This window comes from Capra hircus, assembly GCF_001704415.2.
Source record: "Capra hircus breed San Clemente chromosome X unlocalized genomic scaffold, ASM170441v1, whole genome shotgun sequence".
Classification (NCBI taxonomy): Eukaryota; Metazoa; Chordata; class Mammalia; order Artiodactyla; family Bovidae; genus Capra; species Capra hircus.
In genome coordinates, this window is record NW_017189516.1 from 11,065,141 (window position 1) to 11,087,527 (window position 22,387).

General features: G+C 37.7%; 1 protein-coding gene across 1 annotated transcript in view; it reads left to right on the forward strand.

Annotated features, from left to right (window-relative positions):
* TEX11 (testis expressed 11) overlaps window positions 1-21,527 on the forward strand; it is a 249,949-nt gene extending 228,422 nt beyond the window's left edge. Inside the window, exons 29-30 of the mRNA XM_018044046.1 lie at window positions 20,434-20,598; window positions 21,299-21,527. Coding sequence (XP_017899535.1) covers window positions 20,434-20,598; window positions 21,299-21,370 — 237 coding nt within the window. The 3' untranslated portion in view covers window positions 21,371-21,527. The remainder of the gene's footprint in view (window positions 1-20,433; window positions 20,599-21,298) is intronic.
* The last annotated feature ends 860 nt before the right edge of the window (window positions 21,528-22,387 follow it).

Below are 22,387 nucleotides of genomic sequence, written 5' to 3' on the forward strand. Positions count from 1 at the left end.
GGAACCTCATTCCATAGTTCATCAGGCACTCTATCTATCAGATCTAGGCCCTTAAATCTATTTCTCACTTCCACTGTATAATCATAAGGGATTCGATTTAGGTCATACCTGAATGGTCTAGCGGTTTTCCCTACTTTCTTCAATTTAAGTCTGAGTTTGGCAATCAGGAGTTCATGATCTGAGCCACTGTCAGCCCCTGGTCTTGTTTTTGTTGACTGTATAGAGCTTCTCCATCTTTGGGTGCAAAGAATATTATCAATCTGATTTCGGTGTTGACCATCTGGTGATGTCCATGTGTAGAGTCTTCTCAACAGGATTAACCAGGTTTAATCCAGAGACTGTCCTCAGGCAGGATACATAATCCTAAGGAATGTAGAGGAAAGAAAAGTTTGTCCTTTCTTCCTCTTTGAGAATTCCAGACCCCTCTCTCCTTGGGGACTCCTAGATTTCTTATCAACCTGCCTAGGAAATGACTCTCTCAGATTCTTTACCAACTGAACTATGAGAGAAGCCAAAAATATCTATATGGGTGAATTATTACTAGGCTGTCAAATCTGTTGCACTGATTGGTGTGTCTTTTTGTTCCAGGACCATACTATTTATTACAACTTTATTGTATACTTTGAAATCAGGAAGTGCTATACCTCCAGCTTTGTTCTTTCTCAAGATTGTTTTGGCTATTCAGGATTGTTTTGTGGTTCCAAACAAATTTTAAAATTTTTTCCAGTTGTGTGAAATATGCCATTAGAATTTTGATAGGGACTGCATTGAATCTGAAGATTGCTTGGGTGCTATGGATATTTTAACAATATTAATTCTCCCAATCTATGAGCATGGATTTGCTTATCTTCAGTTTCTTTCATCAGGATCTTATATTTTTCAGGGTACAGTTCTTTCACTTCCTTGGTTAAATTTGTTTTTAGGTATCTTACTCTTTTTAATGCAATTGTATATAGGATTTTTTTCTTAATTTCTCTTTCTGATAGTTTATTATTAGTATATAGAAATACCACAGATTTCTGCATATTAATTTTTTATTCTGTAACTTTACTGAATTCATTTATTAGTTCCAACAGTTTTTTGATGCAATCTTCAGGGTTTTCTATATATATAGTATCATGTTATCTGCAAATCATGGGTTTTACTTCTTTCTTTCTGATTTGGATGAATTTTATTTCTTTTTCTTGCCTAGATGCTCTGGACATCCAAAACTATGTTGTATAAAAGAGGTGAGAGTGGACATCCTTGTCTTGTTTCTGATCTTAGAGGAAAAGCTTTTAGCTTTTTGCTATTGAATATGATGTTAACTGTAGTTTTGTCATCAGTTCAGTTCAGTTGCTCAGCCGTGTCTGACTCTTTGCGACCTCATGGACTGCAGCATGCCAGGCCTCCCTGTCTATCACCAACTCCTGAAGTTGACTCAAACTCATGTCCATTGAGTCGGTGATACCATCCAACCATCTCATCCTCTGTCATCCCCTTCTCCTCCCACCTTCAATCTTTCCCAAAATCAGGGTCTTTTCAAATGAGTCAGCTCTTCTCATCAGGTGGCCAAAGTATTGGAGTTTCAGCTTTTAGCATCAGTCCTTCCAATGAACACCCAGGACTGATCTCCTTTAGTATGGACTGGTTGGATCTCCTTGTAGTCCAGGGGACTCCAACACCACAGTTCAAAAGCATCAATTCTTTGGTGCTCAGCTTTCTTTAAGGTACAATTCTCATATCCATACATGACTACTGGAAAAAACCATAGCCTTGGCTAGACGGACATTTGTTGACAAGGTAATGTCTCTGGTTTTTAATATGCTATCTAGGTTGGTCATAACTTTCCTTCCAAGGAGTAAGCATCTTTTAATTTCATGGCTGTAATCACCATCTTCAGTGATTTTGATGGGTTCAATAAAGGACAGAAATGATATGGACCTAACAGAAGCAGAAGGTATTAAGAAGAGGCGGCAAGAATACACAGAAGAACTGTACAAAAAAGATCTTCATGACCCAGATAATCATGATGTTGTGATCACTCACCTAGAGCCAGACATCCTGGAATGTGAAGTCAAGTGGGCCTTAGGAAGCATCGATACGAACAAAGCTAGTGGAGGTGATAGAATTCTAGTTGAGCTATTTCAAATCCTAAAAGATGATGCTGTGAAAGTGCTGCACTCAATATGCCACCAAATTTGGAAAACTCAGCAGTGGCCACAGGACTGGAAAAGGTCTTTTTTCATTCCAATCCCTAAGAAAAGCAATGCCAAAGAATGCTCAAACTACCGCACAATTGCACTCATCTCACACGCTACCAAAGTAATGCTCAAAATTCTCCAAGCCAGGCTTCAGCGATACGTGAACCATGAACTTCCAGATGTTCTAGCTGGTTTTAGAAAAGGAAGAGGAACGAGAGATCAAATTGCCAACATCTGCTGGATCATCAGAAAAGCAAGAGAGTTCCAGAAAGACATCTATTTCTGCTTTATTGACTATGCCAAAGCCTTTGACTGTGTGGATCACAATAAACTGTGGAAGATTCTGAAAGAGATGGGAATACCAGACCACCTGACCTGCCTCTTGAGAAATCTGTATGCAGGTGGGGAAGCAACAGTTAGAACTGGACATGGAACAACAGACTGGTTCCAAATAGGGAAAGGAGTACATCAAGGTTGTATATTGTCACCCTGCTTATTTAACTTATATGCAAAGTACATCATGAGCAACGGTGGGCTGGAAGAAACACAAGCTGGAATCAAGATTGCTGGGAGAAATATCAATAACCTCAGAGATGCAGATGACACCACCCTTATGTCAGAAAGTGAAGAAGAACTAAAGAGCCTCTTGATGAAAGTGAAAGAGGAGAGTGAAAAAGTTGGCTTAAAACTCAGTATTCAGAAGCCTGGATGCTCACAAGCCCAGGGGGTGGTCACGTGAGGACGCAGGGCAAAGACAGCTGTCCACAAGCTGGGGAAGACAGGAGCCTCAGAAGGAACCAGTCCTGCCCTCCAAGGGAACCTTCCGCCACCTCGATCTTGAACTTCCAGCCTTCAGAACTGTGAGAAAATGAACTTCTGCTGCTTAAGCCACCCAGTCCCAATATTTATTATGACAGCCTGAGTGGACCAGCGTAGGGAACACAGTTAGAGACCCCAAGTCAGCAGGTCTGTCCTTCAAACACTTTATTTTTTTTGTTTTAAGCATCTGTGTGCACTTTTATGATTCCAAATAAACTGTTTTGTATTTAAAAAAAAACTCAGTATTCAGAAAACTAAGGTCATGGTTTTATCATATATGGCTTTTATTATGTGAGGCACATTTCCTTGCTACCCACTTTTTTGAGCTTTCATCATAAGTGGATGTTGAATTTGATCAAATGCTTTTTCTGTGTCTACTGAGATAATGATGTAATTTTTATCCTTCATTTTGTTATATAGTACATCATTGATTGATTTGCAGATGTTGAACCATCCTTACATCCCTGGAATAAATCCCACTTAACCATGGGGTATGATTCTTTTAATGAATTGTTAACTTTGGTTTGCTACTGTTTTGTTGAGAATTTTTGCATCTGTGTTCATCAACAATATTGGCTTGTAATTTTCTTTTCTTGTGGTGGTCTTGTTTGGTTTCGGTATCAGGGTAATGCTGGCCTCATAAAATGTATTAGAAAATGTTCCCTCTTCTTTAATTTTTCGGAAGAGTTTGAGAAGGATAGGTAATAAATCTTTAATTTTTGGTAGCATTTACCAGGGAAGCCATTCCATCCTGAACTTTTGTTTGTTGAGAGGTGTTTTCTTACTGATCTAATCTCCTTTACTAGTAATTGGTCTATTCAGTTTTTCTATTTCTTCATGATTCAGTCTTGGTAGGTTGTATGCTTCTAGGAATTGGCCCATTACTTCTAGGTTGTCCAATTTGTTGACTTATAATTGTTCATATTTTCTCTTATGATCCTTTGTATTCAAATAGTATCAATTATAACTTTTACACTTTCATTTCTGATTTTATCTATTTGAGTCCTCTTTTTTTTCTTGGTTAGTCTAAACTAAAGGCTTGTCAATTTTGTTTGTCTTCTCAAAGAACCAGCTCTTGGCTGTGTTGATCTTTTCTATTATCTTTTTAGTCTTTACTTCATTTATTTCTGCTCTGATCTTTATTATTTCCTTCCTTCCACTAATTTTGGGTTTCATTTGTTCTTCTCTGGTTTCTTTACATGTAAATTTAGTTTGTTTATTTGAGATTTTTCTTGTTTCTTGAGGTAGACCTGCATCACTATGAACCTCTCTCTTGGAACAACTTTTGCTCTATCCCATAGATTTTGGTATGTAATATTTATAGGGGTTTTTTTGGTATATTTTGACTTCTCTTTTGATTTCTTCAAAGGCCAGTTGGTTTTTCAGTAGCATGTTGTTTTATACCCACATCTTTGTGGTTTTTCTGGTTTTCTTCTTGTAATTGATCTTGAGTTTTTTATGGTCAGAATGGAGAAGGAAATGGCAACCCATTCCAGTATTCTTGCCTAGAGAATTCCATGGACAGAAGAGCCTGGTGAGCTGCTGTCCATGGGGTCGCACAGAGTCAGACACAACTGAAGCAACTTAGCGTGTATGCATGCATTGGAGAAGGAAATGGCAACCCACTCCAGTATTCTTGCCTGGAAAATCCCAGGGACAGAGGAGCCTGGTGGGCTGCCATCTATGCGGTTGCACAGAGTCAGACATGACTGAAGTGACTTAACAACATCAGCGGCAGCAGCATGGTCAGAATAGACATGATATGATTACAGTCTTTTTAAATTTATTGAGACTTGTTTTATGGCCTAATATGTGATCTATCCTGGAGAATGTTGCATGTGCACTTGAGAAGACTGTTCTGCTGCTTTTGGATGGAGTGTTACACGTCTGTTAAATCCATTGGACTAATGTGTCATTTAAGACCAATATTTTCTCATTGATTTTCTGTCTGGATGATCCATCTCTTGCTGTAAGTGAGGTGTCAAAATCCCCTACTATTATTGGATTGTTTTCAGTTTCTTCCTTTAGGTTCATTAATATTTGATTTACATATTTTAGGTGCGCATATACTTATAACGTGCTTTATATCTTTCTGAACTGACCTCTTTATCATTATGTAGTGCCCTTCTTTTTCTTTTATTATAGTTTCTATTTTGAAGTTTGTTTTGTCTGATTTGAGTATAGCTACACTACCTTTCTTTGGTTTCTTTTGCATGGAATATCTTTTTCCATCCCTTCACACTGCCTGTGTATGTCCTTAGTTCTAAAGTGAATCACTTGTAGATAGCATGTAGATAGTTTCTGTTTTTCAGTCCATTCAGCCACTCTGTGTCTTTTGATTGTGAGTGTTTCACACTTACCTTTAAAGTAATTATTGATAGGTATGTACTTACTGCTGTTTTGTTAATTATTTCCTATTTCTTTTTGTAGTTTCTCTCTGTCCCTTTCTTCTTTTCTTTCTCTCTTCCTTTGTGCTTTAGTGGCTTTCTTTAATGTTTCTTTTGAGTGTTTCCTATAATTTTTTTCTTTGTGGTTACCATGAGGTTCACATATAACAGTCTGTGTATATACCAGTTTCTTATAAGTTGATAGTAAATTAACATTAAACTCATCCCAAAGCTTACATTTTTGCTCCATCCTTTACAAGTTTTATATTTTTGATGGCACCAGTTATATATTTTCACTTTATGCATCCCTTAACTAAATATTGTGATTATAGTTAATTTTACTGCTTTTGTCTTTTAACCTTCATATGTGATTGATCTACTACTTTTACTATATACATTTACCTTTTTCCAGTGAGAGTATTACTTTTATATGTTTCCTTATCATCAATTACTGCCTTTTTTTAGCTTAGAGAAATTCCTTTAACATTTCTTGTGAGGCATGCTTAGTGATGAATTCCTAAAAGAGTTGAAGCTTTTGCTTATCTGGAAATCTCTTAATCACTCCCTCAATTCTGAGTGATAACCTTGCTGGGTAGGAAATTCATGGTTGAAAATTTTTTCATTTCAGCACTCTCAATATGTCTTGCCACTCCCTTCTGACTTGTAAATTATGTGCTGAAATATCTGCTGATAGTCTTATGTGGTTTTCCTTGAATGTAATAAGTTGTTTTTTTCTCTTGCTGCTTATAAGATTCTCTCTTTATCCTTAACTTTTACCATTTTAATTATACTGTATCTTGGTGTGGTTTTCTTTGGGTTCATCTTATTTGTAACTCTCTGGGTTTTCTGGACCTAGATGTCTGTTTCCTCTCCCAGATGAGGGTTGTTTTCAGCCATTATTTCTTCAAGTAATTTTTCTGGCCCTTCTCTTTCTTCTCCTTCTGGGACCCCTTTAATGTGACTAATAATATTCTTGATGTTATCCAAGAGGTCCCTTAAAATATCTTTACTTTTTTAAAATTCACTTTTTAAATTCTTTTTTCATTTTGTTGCTCTAAGTGATTTCCATTACTTTATCTTCCAGCTCACTAATTTGCTGTTAAATCCCTGAAATGCATTTTTAGCTCAGTTATAACTTCTGTTTGGTTCTTTCTTATAGTAATATTTTCTTCTCTATTATTCTCCTGAGTTTGGTGAGCATCTTTTTAACCATTATTTTGAACACTTTATAAGGTAGATTGTTTAAGTACTTTTCATTAAAATATTTTTCTGGGGATTTGGTCTTTGGCTTGGAACATATTCTTCTATATCCTCATTTTGTATGACTCTATGCTTGAAGTGAAGTGAAATGAAGTCAAATTGCTCAATCGTGTCCGACTCTTTGCAACCCTATGAACTGTAGCCTACCAGGCTTCCCCATCCATGGGATTTTCCAGGCAAGATGCTATGCTTATCTATATATATTAGCCAAAATAGCTACCTCTCCTGGTCTTGAATTAGAGTTCTTATATAATAGATGATCTATGGAGCCTGGAAACACATTCTTCCCTGGACTCAGAGCCAGGCACTAAAGAGATGTCCCTTATGTGGGTTTTTGTGGGGCCACAGCTGCTAATGGGGAGAGCGAGGCAAAGTGTGTGTGCTTATGCCCTCAGTTGTAGCACAGCTGTTGCATGGAAGATTGAAGATGGGATGCATGCTGACCTGGTTGAAGAACAATTATTATATGGGGGTGGACTCATGGTGCTCCCCTGGCCCAGCTGTGGTAAGATTGCTGTGCAGGTGGAGAGCACAGGATAACTGCCTGATCTCACTGCATTGCAACTGCTGTACTCAGGAGGGTGGGGGTAGGGGGGTAGTGTTCTCACCCAGTCCATGTATAGTACAGCTGTTGTGTGAGGTAGGCAAGTGCTCGGGGTGCTCACCCAGCCAGGTTGTTGTGTAGGGTGTGCAGAGCATGTACAATTGTGTAACCAGGCTAGAAAGCGGACACAAAAAATGGCACCTACCAGCTCAGTCACCAGCAGTTTAGGATATGATTGCAAAAACGGTGACAGCCAATGCTTCTGTCCCTAAAGAAAGTCTCAGGAAATTTCTGCCTCTCTAGTAGCTGCTGCAAGATCAGTAAGTAGGTCTCCCTTACTTTAAGTGCTTTTCAAACTGTTGCTTTTCCTCTGGATCTCAGTGTGAATGGGATTGTCTATGAACCATTTAAGTGCAGGTTCTTCATTCCCTATAGTTCTTCAATTCTCCTGGAACTCTTAATCCCCATTGATTTTTAAAACCAGACATTTTAGGATCTTGTCTTTCTGTTGCTGGATCCAGGGGTTGAGGTGCCTGTTCTGGGGTTGAATCTCTTCACTCCTCAAAGGAAAATTCCATATTTTGGTATCCCTCACAACTGTAGGTCACTGCTCCTAGAGTGGAATCCCGGGCAAGACCATGTCTCTGCCTCTCCTACCTGTTTCAAAGTGTCTCCTTTATCTTTTGTTTGTGAAGGTGCTGTCCATCTAGTTTTCAGAGCTTTTTCAAAGGAAAATCATTCCAAATATAGCTATAAATTTGTTGTGTTCATAAGAGGAACTGTGTTCATGGTTTTCCTATGCTACCTTTTTGAACCTCTCCCTTCAGTCTCTCTTTTCTAAATTGAAGTTTAGTTGACTTAAAATATTGTGTTAATTTCAGATATTATAAGATATTGAATATTGTTCCCTGCACTCTACAGTAGCACCTTGTACTTATTTATTTTATCTATAGTAATCTGTATCCATTAATCCAGTACTCCTAATTTATCTATCCCCCCTTTCCTCCCTCTGTGGTAACCCCAAGTTTGTTTTCTATGTCTATGAGTTTGTTTCTGTTTTGTATGTAGATTCATTTGTTTTATTTTTTACCTTCCACATGTATTTGTCTTTCTTACTTACTTCGCTTAGTATGATATTCACTAGGTCCATCCATGTTGCAGCAAATTGCATTATAGCTAATATTCTGTTGGATGTATATATTCCACATCTTCTTAAGCCAGTTTTATGTTGATGGGCACTTGAGTTGTTTCCTTGTTTTGACTATTGTAAATAATGTTGTTTATGAACATTAGGGTGTATGTATCTTTTCAAAATAGAGTTTTCATCTTTTCCAGATATATGCCTAGGAGTGATATTGCTGGATCATATGATAACTCTCTTTTTAGTGTTTTTTTTTTTTCTTTTTTTTTTTTTAGTGTTTTAAGGAAACTTCATACTGTTTTCCATAGTGGTGCCACCAGTTTACATCTTCACCAACAGTGTAGGAAGGTCTCCTTTTCTCCACACCCGTTCCAGAATTTATTATTTGTAGACTTATTGATCATGGCCATTCTGACCGATGATAACTCATTGTGGTTTCGATTTGCATTTCTCTAGTAATTAATGATCTCGAGCATCTTTTCATGTGCCTATTGGCTGTCTGTACATCTCCTTTGGAGATGTGTCTATTTAAGTTTTCTGACAATTTCTATTGCACTTTTTGATATTGAATTATATAAACTTTTTATATTTCAGATATTAAACCATTGTTTGTTGAATTATTTGCAAATAACTTCTGTCATTCTGTAGGTTGTCTTTTTATTTTGTTGATGTTTTCCTTATAATTTGTTTTTATTTTGTTTGCCTTGGAAGATTGACCAAAGAAAACATTGGTATGATTTATGTCAGGTAATATTTTGCCTATGTTAACTTCTAGGAGTTTTTTGGTGTCAGGTCTTATATTTAGGTCTTTAAACCATGTTGAGTTTATTTTTGTATATAGTATGAGGAAGTGTTCTAATATTGATTTACATGTAGCTGTCCAACTTTTCCAACACCACTTGCTAAAGACTCCTTTTCTCCATTATATATTATGCCTCCTTTGTCATTGTTGTTGTTCACTCGCTCAGTCATATCTGACTCTTTGTGAACCCATGGACTGTAGCATGCCAGTCCACATGGTAGCATGTGCTTTACCATCTCCTGGAGCTTGCACAAACTCATGTCCATTGAGTCAGTGATGCCATCCAACCATCTCATCCTCTGTCATCCCCTTCTCCTCCTGCCTTCAATCTTTCCCAGCATCAGGGTCTTTCCCAATGAGTTGGCTCTTCACATCAGGTGGCCAAAGTATTGGAGCTTCAGCTTCAGCATCAGTCCTTCCAATGAATATTTAGGATTGACTGATGTGATCTTCTTGCAGTCCAAGGGACTTTTAAGAGTCTTCTCCAGCACCACAGTTCAAAAGTATTCTTCAGTATTCAGCCTTCTTTATGGTCCAACTCTCACATCCATACGTGAATACTGGAAAAACCATGGCTTTGACTATATGGACCTTTGTCAGCAAAGTAATGAATGTCTCTGCATTTTAATGTGCTGTCTAGGTTGGTCATAGCTTTTCTTCCAAGAAGCAAGCATCTTTTAATTTCATGGCAGCAATCACCATCTACACTGATTTTGGAGCCCAAGAAAAGAAAGTCTCTCACTGTTTTTGTCGTTTTCCCATCTATTTGCCACGAAGTGATGGGACTGGATGCCATGATCTCAGTTTTTGAACGTTGAGTTTTAAGCCAGCTGTTTAACTCTCCTCTTTCCCTTTCATCAAGAGGCTCTTTAGTTCTTCTTCACTTCTGCTATAAGGGTGGTGTCATCTGCATATCTGAGGTTATTGATATTTCTCCCTGCAATCTTGATTCCAGCTTGTGCTTCTTCCAGCCCAGCATTTCACGTGATATTCTCTGCATACAAGTTAAATAAGCAGAGTGGCAATATACAGCCTTGAGATACTCCTTTCTCAATTTGGAACCAGTCTGTTGTTCCATGTTCAGTTTTATTGCTTGACACCGAGAGCACAAGCAATAAAATTTTAAAAATCATTTAATTAGATAATAGCAAAATTAAAATTTTTCTGTGAAGGACCATCAAGGAAGCGAAAAGGCAACCCACAGAAGGGCAGTAAATGTTGGGAAATCATACATTTGTTAAAGGACTTGTACTTAGAATATAGAAAGAGCTCTTACAATTTGATAATATAAAAACAAATAAATTTTTTAATGGGCAAAGGATGTGTATAGACAGTTCTCCAAAGAACATATTCACATGACCAGTAAACATATGAGTGATTCTTGACATCATTAGTCATCAGAGATAGGCACATCAGAACACAGTGATCAAAAAAAAAAGTGATCTACCACTTGGTATCCACTAAGATGGGTATAATAAAAAAGACAATAATAAATATTGACAAGGATGTAAAGAAATTGGTGATCTCATACACTGTGTTACTCTACAGTAGTACAGCTGCTTTGGAAAACAGTCTGGCTAAGTTCCTTAGACGGTTAAACATGGAGTTACCACATAACCCAGTAATTTCACTTCAAGGTATATACCCATAAAAATTAAAACAAATGCTAAACAAAGACTTATATAGAAATGTTCATAGCAGCATTATTCATAATAGCCAAAAATGGGAGCAACCCAAATGTCTACCAACTGATGAATGGATAACAAAATGTCATATGGCCATTAAAAAAATGAAGTGTTGATACATGCTACAACATGGACCTTGAAAACATTATGCTGAATGAAAGATGCCAATCATAAAGGACTGCATACTGTGTGACTTAAGACATTTATCCAAAATGTCCAGAATGGTCCAATTTATGGGTGAGTGAAGTGAGTGAAGTCACTCAGTTGTGTCCAACTCTTTGCGACCCCATGGACTATAGCCTACCAGGCTCCTCTGTCCATGGGGTTTTCCAGGCAATAGTACTGGAGTGGATTGCCATTTCCTTCTCCAGAGGATCTTCCTGACCCAGGGATCGAGCCTGGGTCTCCTGCATTGTAGACAGACGCTATACTGTGAGCCACTGGGGAAGTCCAATTTATGGGTATTGACTGCTAATGGGCACGGTTGTTTCCTTTCAGGGGGATGAAAATATTCTAAAATTGATTGTGGTAGTGGTGGCAGAATTCTGTGAGTATACTAAAAGCTGTTGAATTGTACACTTTAAATAGTGGTATGTGAATTATATCTCAATAAAGCTGATATACTTCAGGACCCCTGAAGAGAACTTGAAAAGATGGCATTTGTGTTCCAGAACATCTGCAATTTTGTTAGAGATATTTATGATCGCTATATTTATAAAGATCTTAAGGACAGAGAAAACTGGCTTCAGATATGAGTGTGAGAAAGTCATAAGTGCAAACACCTCTATTTGCTGGAGTTGGTTTGTATATTACCATAGGCAAGCCTGTGTTGCATTGGGGTGAGTAGCTGCATAGATGCATTTCTTTGTTGAAGATTAATGGTTCACCTGAGCAGTGCTGAACAGGAGGGTAGTAATGCAAATGAAAATGCAAATAAAACTCTTCCAATTCCCTAACTCGTTGAATGGCACTGTCATTCTTCCTGTTACCCAAGCTAGACATCTAGGAGTTATCCTCAACTCCTCCCTCACTCCCATTTCTATTACTAAGTCCTGTCAATTCTACCTCTTAAATATCGTGTCCATTCATTTTTTCCTATCTTCCACCATCACCAACCTAGTTCAGGTTATCATCTCTTACCTTGGGTACTACAGGAAACTTTTAGCTGGTCTCCTATCATCTCTTGCTTTCTTCATCTCTCCATCTAGCAACCAGAGTGATCTTTTAAATTTTCAAATACATGACCTTGCTTAATCTCCTTCAGTAGTTTCCCATTGCTCTTAAAAACCAAAATCCTGAACATGACCTACAAGGGCCTGCCTACCTGTCTGTCCTCATCTTGAGTCACTCTTTGCATCACTCTCCGTACTGCTAACCACACTATACAAGGCCACCAGTTGCTATCTCCTAGACAAATTTGATGACCTCTTTCTTTATCCCGGCCTTCATTAACCACTGCCTCCTTACTGAAATTGTCTTTTCTTTTGTCCTTTATTTTCTCATTACTATTCTGTGTTACCTCTTTCCTCTTACCACCCAACTATGAACATTTCTAATATTCTCTACTCTTTCCTTCTCCATATTCTATAATCTGTCATTTAAATGGGTTGATATTCTCCAAACTGAGTTCCAGTCCATATCTGCAACAGCCTACATATCTCCAAAGTTGCCTCAGTCTCAGCATGGTTAAATTAGAACTTAACATTATCTTGATCCCTTATCCGCAGAAACACTTTATTCCAATTTCTTCTTTTAGTGGTATCAGCTTTCTCTCAGCCACTCAAACTATATACTTTAAGCCATTTTTAATTGACCTATCTTCCATTCCCCATATCAAACCAAATTATACTGATTCTTCCTTTAGAACCTTTCTTACGTTTTTCCATTTCCATTGTCACTATTCTAGTTCTGACCCTCATCACTTCATACTTTGTCTCTTACAAGTCCATTTAGTCTCACTGTATTTGTTTTCTCACACTCAGGTCTGTTCTAAATACCATTATCATTTCAGTCTTATTAAAACTCCACTTTTATCATATAACTTTCCTTCTCAGAAAGTTTCAGTGAGTTTTCATTGCCAGCAGAATAAATTTCAAAATCTGTAGCCTGTTATGCAAAACCTTTAACATTCCAGCCCAATGTTTTACAAGCTAACTTCCACAATATGTTAGTAAATGATCTACATACTCTGGATTAAACAAAGTTACATAGTTTCATTACTGTAAAACTTCCTAAAACTTTTAATGAACTAATGTTCATTATAACGCTCCAAGAGGTTATATATAGAATGTAGTACTTCCAAAATGTATTTGACTAAAGAACTCTATTTTTATACACCATCTGTTAACATTTTTCATGACACTAATGTTTTAAGGAAAAGCATCTAGGAAGTGCTTAGGTAGCCCCATCCTACATTTACAGTCCTATTTCCCATTAATTTCCCTACATCAATTGTCTGCTTGGGCCAAATGACCATTAGTCCCCCTCAGACTCAAACACATTCTGAGTCTTTATTGATTGAGTTCTGCCCATGTGAAATGCCCATCTCTTTCTCTGTATATATGTTTTTAAGTTGAGATACAATTCATTTATCATAAAATTCACAATTTTAAAGTCTACAATTCAGTGGGTTTTAGTATATATAAAAAATCCTGCAAATATCATTAGTATCTAAATCCAGAACATTTTCATCACCCTGAAAAGAAGTCCCATAACCATTAGCAGTCACTCCCAATTCCCTCCTCCCCCAGCTCCTGGCAGCTACCAATCTGCTGTCTCTCTGGATTTGCCTCTTCTGGACATTTCATATAACCTCTCTATAGCTAGATCACCTGTGCATCTACCCTAAGATCATGTCTATTTGTTTAGTCATTGTTCAGTTAATCAGTTAAAAATCACAACGTGGTCATGTGTCAGGTTGTGAATATGCAAAGGTAGATGACATTCTGTCTTTAAGGAACTCCCAGCCTAGTGGGTTTGGAAGATCCTCTGAGAGGAGGGCATGGCAACCCACTCCAGTATTTTTGCCTAGAGAATCCCCATGGACAGAGGAGCATAGCAGGCTACAGTCCATGGGGTCGCAAAGAGCTGGCCGTGACTGAGTGACTAAACAAAGCACACAGCACAGCCTAGTGGAGGAGACAGACAATACAGGTTGTGCTGTAGTGCTGTGAACAAAGTGTCATAGAAACAGAGTGGTACATATGTATTCATTGTGGAGAGTCAGGGAAAGCCTAAGAGGAGGTAGCATTTGACTGGATGTTGATTGATTTGTTCATTCATTTAGCAGATATGTATTGTGCCCTTATTATGTGCTTGGCACAGTGTTGGACCCTGAGGATACAAAGATGAACAAGAAAAGTTCCCTGTACTCAAGGGGCTCAACCTGGTAGAGGAGATACATAATGCACAGTTTAAAAACAATGTGATATAAGTTGTATTAGAGGAATGTAAAGCTTGCTGTGGGAACAGAGAAAGGAATAACTTTGCTTGTTAATTTGAAGAAAAAGTAGAAGTTTCATCAGGTGGATAAGGACTGGGTGGGAGTGGTGGCATTTCAAGCAGAAAAATTAGACCTCTGACTGGCAGCCCAATGCTCGTTCCTTTGACTGAGCTGAAGCATCTAATGCCTGTGTCACTGACTACTCCTTAATCATGTAACTGGTGTGATCCTCTTTATACATGGATAACTTTATACAGTGTCTCCCCGGAGGGATTATGTGTCATTTAGGATAAAAGCTTTGTCTTCTCCCTCTTAGCACCTTCATTCTCGTAGTGTTTTATGCATAGTAATTTTTTATAAATCCACATGAGTGAAAGTACAGCTTAGATAATGTCATTGACACTCTCAAGAAGCTGCTGCTCAGGTCTTCTATCATATGTCCCCTTACAAGGGCTCGAAACTTCTTGTGTAGATGAAGGGTTTTAACATGGAATGAGCACACAAGTGCTCCCTTTGTGGTCCATCTCCTATACGAGAATTGTGAAAGTAGCTCCTTAGACTAATCCTTTTTGCTATCGCAAAATCTTGTGATCAACCATGTTAAAAGACAAAGGGGAAATTGGTTCAAGATGGCAGAGTAGAAGGACATGTGTTCATCTCCTCCTACAAGAGCACCAAAATTTCAACTAAGTGTTGAACAACCATCAACAGTAGGACCCTGGAACCTACCAAAAAATATACCCCACATCCAAAGACAAAGGAAAAGCTGCAACGAGACAGTAGGAAGGGCGCAATCACAGTAAAATCAAATCCCATACCTGCCAGGTAGGTGATCCACAAACTGGAGAACAATAATAACAAAGAGCCTCTTGATAAAAGTGAAAGATACACAGATGACACCACCCTTATGGCAGAAAGCAAAGAGGAACTAAAGAGCCTCTTGGTGAAAGTGAAAGAAGAGAGTGAAAAAGTTGACTTAAAACTCAACATTCAGGAAACAAAGATCGTGGCATCTGGTCCCATAACTTCATAGCAAATAGATGGGGAAACCATGACAGACTTCTTTTCTTGGGCTCCAAAATCACTGCAGATGGTGACTGCAGCCAAGAAATTAAAAGACGCTTGCTCCATGGAAGGAAAGTTACGACCAACCTAGACAGCATATTAAAAAGCAGAGACATTACTTTGCCAACAGAAGTCCGTCTAGTCAAAGCTTTGGTTTTTCCAGTGGTCATGTATGGATGTGAGAGTTGGACTGTGAAGAAAGCTGAGTGCCAAAGAATTGGTGCTTTTGAACTGTGGTGTTGAAGAAGACTGTTGACAGTCCCTTGACAGCAAGGAGATCTAACCAGTTCATCCTAAAAGAAATCAGTCCTGAATATTCATTGGGAGGACTGATGCTGAAGCTGAAACTCCAGTACTTTGGCCACCTGATGTGAAGAGCCAACTCATTGGAAAAGACCCTGATGCTGGGCAAGATTGAAGGCAGGAGAAGGGGACAACAGAGGATGAGATGGTTTGATGGCATCACTGATTCCATGGACATGAGTTTGAGTGAACTCCGTGAGTTGGTGATGGACAGGGAAGCCTGGCGTACTGCAGTCCATGGGGTCAAAAAGAATTGGACGTGACTGAGCAACTGAACTGAACTGAACAGAGCATGATCCTGCCCACCAGAGCAAGACTCAGTTTTTCCCACCACCACTCCCTCCCATCAGGAAGCTTGCACAAGCCTCTTAGCCTTCTCCATCAGAGGACAGACAGAAGAAGAAAGGAGGAGAGTCCCACAGAGTCTAAAACAAAAACCATACTATAGAAAGTAATGATGAAAAAGCAGAAAGTTATGTCCCAGATGAAGGGACAAGGTAAAACCCCAGAAAAACAACTAAATGAAGTGGATATAGACAACCTTCCTGAAAAAGAATTCAGAATAATGACAGTGAAGATGATCTAGGATCTCAGAAAAAGAATTGAGAAGGTGCAAGAAATGTTTACCAAAGACCTACAAGAACTAAAGAACAAATGAACAGAGGTGGACAATACACTAGAAGGAATCAATAGCAGAACAGCTGAGGCAGCAGAATGGATAAGTGACGTGGAAGACAGAATGGTGGAATTCACTCACTGCCACAAAGCAGAATATAGAAAAAAGAATGAATAGAAATGAAGACAGCCTCAGAGACTTCTGGGACAACATTAAACACATCAATATTTGCATTACAGGGATCCCAGAAGGAGAAGAGTGAGAGAAAGGACCTGAGAAAATATTTGAAAAGAAGTAGCTGAAAACTCGCCTAACATGGAAAAGGAAATAGTCAACTAAGTCCAGGAATCACAGTGTCCCAGGCAGGATAAACCCAAGGCAGAACACACCGAGACACATAGTAATCAAACTGACAAAAATTAAAGACAAAGATATTAAAAGCAAAAAGGGAAAATGACTAATAGCATACAAGGGAACCTCCCATAAGATTATCAGCTGATTTCTCAACAGAAATTCTACAAGCCAGAAGAGAATGGCATGATATATTTAAAGTGATGAAAGAGCAGAACCTACAACCAAGAATACTCTACCCAGCGAGACTCTCATTTATATTTGATGGAGAAATCAAAAGTTTTCCAGACAAGCAAAAGTTAAAAGAGAATTCAGCACCAGAAAATCCAAGATAAGGAAAAGATCTACAAAAACTAAATCCAGAACAATTAAGAAAATGGTACTAGGATCATACATATTGATAATTACCTTAAATATAAATGGATTAAATGTACCAACCCAAAGACAGAGTGGCTGGCTATATGAAAACATGTGCTTGTATGCACTTCCACTTACCACCTCACTCTGCTTTTAACCCCCTAAATTGTATGTAATTATTTTGTATTGTTAGGTTAATCTTGTTTCCATTATGGCTTGTGATTATATTTTATTTTTTGTCTGGCTACGGATTGTGAAAACAGATAAACATCTTTTACTGTTGTGATTATGTAACTATTACTAATTTAATACCTTTGTATCATGATTGGTTGACAGAAAATAATAGAATTCTATTTCACTAAAACTACCATTTAATAGAAAAACCTGTAATCACTTTTTAAATTTTTCATTTATTTTTAATTGAATGATAATTGCTTTACAATATTATGTTGGTTTCTGCCATACATCAACGTGAATCAGCCATAGGTATATGTATGTCCCCTCCCTCTTGAACCTCCCTCTCACCTCCCACCGCATCCCACCCCCTCTAGGTTGTTACAGAGCCACAGTTTGAGCTCCCTGAGTCATAACAGCAAATTCCCACTGCCTATCTATTTTACACATGGTAGTGTATATGTTTCCATGCTACTCTCTCCATTTGTCCCACCCTCTCCTTCCCCGCCCCTGGTGTCCATAAGTCTGTTCTCTATGTCTCCATCTCTGTTGCTGCCCTCCAAATAGGTTTATCAGTACCATCTTTCTAGATTCCATATTTATACATTAATATATGATATTTGTTTTTCTTTGTCACTTAACTTCACTCTGTAAATAGGGTCTAGGTTCATCCACCTCAAATGCATTCCTTTTTATGGCTGAGTAATACTCCATTTTGTACATGTACCATAGCTTCTTTATCCATTCATCTGTCAACAGACATTTAGGTTGCTTCCATGTCCTAGCTATTGTAAATAGTGCTACAGTAAACATTGGGGTGCATGTATCTTTTTCAGTTAAGGTTTTCTCAGGGTATATGCCCAATAGTGGGATTGTTGGGTCATATGATAGTAGTTTTAGTCCTAGTTTTTTAAGGAATCTCTATACTGTCTTCCATAGTGGTTGTATCAGTTTGTGTAATTAATTTTTAAGTCCAGATGCACATTAGAATTATCTTGGAATTTTTTGAAAAATACAGATGCCCAGATACTGTTTTTTTCTCCAAAGCTCCAGAGGTGATTCTGATGAGCAGACTTGTTTAAAAACAACTGAACTATGTGATGATCTTTTATTTTTATCTAGTTTGTTTCACTTGTTCTATTTCATTTAGTTTATATTTTCCAATTTCTCTTTTTGTTCTTTCTCAAGTCTTTATCAAGTGTAGCAGAAAAGGTTTTGTGTATATATGTATATGCATATATATAATTTATGACATGTATATATTTTAGAAAAATTATGAATTTTTCCTAGCTAAAAAATCTATGACATTTTTATTCTACTTGTTTGACTAAGTATGAGTAGAATGCTAGATTTCTAATTTACATTCACTCAAAACTTTAATATAATTCCATTCATTCTGGCATATACTATTACTGCTAAAAGTCTAGAAAGCTTATTATCTTAGTGATTTAAAAAAATTTAATGAGGCTTGAAACTTCTATTAAAATAATCCAATTCTGAGAATATAAAGAAATACTGTGTTGTTTTAAAAAATGGAAATTTTAACATGTGATGGAATGTTATTAACTAAATTACAGATTTTGTTCAAATTTTACAAAATTTTATGCTAGTGTCCATTCTTTGTTCTCATACATTATTCAAGATTCTACATTGTATTTAGTTACATTGAGCAACTTCAGCTGCACTCAATAAATTCTGATAAATTCTCTTTTCATTTTTATTCTGTTGCAGATACTTTCTAATTTTCCTTGTTACAGCTTCTTAGATATACCCATCATTTAAAAGTGGACATTTAATTTCCAAATACATGTTTTTTTTAAGTATCTGATATTAATCTCTCATTTTGATATTAATTTCCTATTTAAATGTTTTCTTCTCTGCAATCACCCTGTGTTTTTTCAGTCTTTTAACTTTATTGAGGCTTTCAGTGGCTAAGTCAAAGGTCTCTCTTGGTACATGTCACATTGCATATGTGGGTTATTTTCAAATGTCTTTTGATACTGATTTCTAACATAATTCCACGGTGGTTAAAGACTGTATGATTTCAAAACCTTTCGACTGTGAATTTTTTGCACCTTGTTTTATGTCCCTGGATATGCTCTACTGTCTCCTGGTTTATAGTCTTTGGGAACTTGAATAGAATTTGTATCCTACTGTTGTGTGAAAATTGTGCTTTTCGAGTCTGCTGCATCCTTTTACTTTTCTGTCTGTTCATTCTATTAAGTTTTGAGAGTTTGATATTGAAACTCCAACTAAAAATCTGAATTTATCTACTTAATAAGTGTAATATATAATGGAACTCTGTGTAACTTTGTTCTGTATTTTCCAAGTCTCCTATACATGTGTTATCATACATAATTTAAAAAATAAAATGAAAGAAAAAATAATTTAAAAAGAAATGTGTCCTGCATTCATAGCTAGGTAGATACCGTCAACACAAAGATTAGTATTTTTAAATTACAATAAGTTGACTTCAAGTAAAACAGATTACCCTCCGTAATCAGTTTTTACCTTCAAAGCAAAAACTGAGGTTTTCTGGAGAAGGATTTCTGCCTCAAGATTCTAACAGAAATTCTGCCTGGGTTTCCAGCCTACTGGCCTGCCCTACAGATTTCAGACTCAAGATCACAACATCATAAGTTTATACAGGATGTTGATTTATACATAATGAATTTATATGTGAATTTATATAGATTTCAGACTCGAGATCACAACTACATGAATTTATAGCCTGCTAGCCTGCTCTACAGATTTCAAACTTGCCAACCAACCCCTATATTGTGTGAGCCAGTTCCTTAAAATAAATCTCTATCAATATATGCAAAAAATAAAGATTAATATAAGCTCTGTTCCAAACACAGGACTGATTCAGGTCAAGAAAATTAAGAGATTCAATAAAACTGCAGACTCAGTAAAACTGATTCTTGACACGCTTCTCTGAAAATTAGAGATAGGTATTAGGGAAATAATTGACTGAGGACAGCAACAAGGGAGGCTCTAAACAGGATACAGGTTTTTCTCCTGCTTCAGAAAAAACAGAACTCAGTGCAAGAGGACTTCACTGCTTTTTTAGTTTATATGTCACTTCACGAGGTCTTGCTATAGAACATGCTACAGCTGACAGAACTTAAAGGTGCTCTTCTCCTCTTCCAGAGCACAGGATTGCTCACAGAAGCTGTGAGTTTCTTCTTTGGTGTTGGCAGAGCACCCATTGTTTAATAATAATGGGATGCAGCTCTGATAGAATCAGTGCTACAGTGATTGTGACAGTAATACCTGTAAACCTCTTGTTCTTGGATTTTAGGAAGGCTACCCAGAAATGGAAATTCTCTGTCTGATGATCAAGTCCTGGAATATTGGCATATTTCTGTACAGTAAACGCATGTATGTATCTACTGAAAAATGGTGCAGCCTGGCACTGCGTCTCCTTAACTACCTTGGCTCCCTCAAGAGCACCTATGAAACTCAGGTGAGAAAGAAGACGGTTAGGGGTGGATGGCATGACTCAGGGGGATAGAGAGGTTCTATGTAGCTCTCAGTAAGGATACAACCCTACCTTTGTTGACTAGGAAAGGATCTTGACCATTGTTCCTCTTGGTAGTTTCATGAACTGCAAGAGTTATGGGACTATAAACAGTAATTTCTTAATTACTGAAAACCAGTAATTAGTGAAATTCTTAATTAGTGAAAACCAGGAAGAATGGCAAACAAGGCAAATTTAGGAGTAGCAAGTGAAATCTAAGAAAAATGCCAAGGGTGAGAGCTCAGGAAAGATGTATCACTGTCAATACCAGTGCACATAGGGAAGACCTCTCTGCAAACAGTGACTGTTTAAAAAGACATTTTCTGCAGGAATTATTTTGAGCAGAATTATTTCTGGGCCCCCAAATCACCAGGAGAGGCTTGATGGAGAAAAAGTTTTGGTATCAAGTAAGAGCAAAGGATATTTTATGTTTTAAGTACCTTATCTTTTATAATAGCTGCTAGTAAAATTAAACGTAGTGTCACAGGATCCCTTTTCCCCAAGAGAGCACTGTATGTTCTCCCCAGAGTGGTGCTTCATGTCTCAGAAGGTAAAGGTTAGATTCTCATGCCATCAACATGGGTCTGGGAAGCTTTCCCACATTTCCCTTCCTCTCAAGAAATGTATTTGCTGTTCTCTTTCCCAGGTGAATATTCTGTACAGTGAGCTTGTGGAAGCATTAGAAAAAAACAAGCGCTCAGCTTTTAATGAAGAGTGAGAACTGCTGGAACAAGGTATATACACTGGAAAGCTGACAGCAACTTGAAGATGTGTGGTTCTAAGATGTTGAATGTTTAAATTCTTACCAAGCTTGCTGTTGTGTTTCTGTTTTCTCTTGCCCTGTTTTCATGTTAAAGTGAAATTTTCCAAAAATAAAAGCATTTTGACTTTTACTATTGTGACCAGCTCATTTCTGAGGGACAAATGATTTTTCCAAAATGCTAAAGAACATATATACATATATATATTGGGCTTTCTTGGTGGCTCAGACAGTAAAGAATCTGCCTGCAGTGCAGGAGACCCAGGTTCAGTCCCTGGACTGAGAAGATCCCCTGGAGGAGGAAATGGCAACCCACTCCAGTATTCTTGCCTGGAGAATTCCATAGACAGAGGAGCCTGGAGGGCTACAGTCCACAGGGTTGCAAAGAGTCAGACACAATGGAGCAATTATTGAAATAGCCCATGTGAGAGCAAAATGATTCATGCCCCACGTGAGCCAAAGGGGATGTTCATCCTGATCCAATACAGATTGCATTTTATTTGAGAAGTGCTCTAATTCCCAATACCTGAACATAACAGAACCATAGACATCAGATGGACCTTAGTGGTCTGTGGGCCCAGCATTGATCAGATTTCATGAAATCTAGGACATCCTTGAGACTTGGTTGTCCAGGCTCTATCAGAACATATCCTGACAGAAAACACAATCTTGAGACAATGCAATCCACCTTTTTTTGCTAATTAGTAAAATACGCTTCCTCATACTGAACAGAAATTTGTCTCATACCAGGTTTGCTTCCTCTGTCCCTCTATCATCCTGGCTTTTTTCTTCTGGTTATACATCCTCAGACTCCCTCACTTGTTCCTCATATGATGTAGTTACCTCACCTTTCTCAGAGCCAAAACCCATGTTCCAGTGAGGTCTGACCCACACAGAGTTCAGCAAACTCATTCTGGCCAGAGTTGCATCAGTGTACTGTAAGATTCAGTTCAGTTCAGTTCAGTTCAGTTGCTC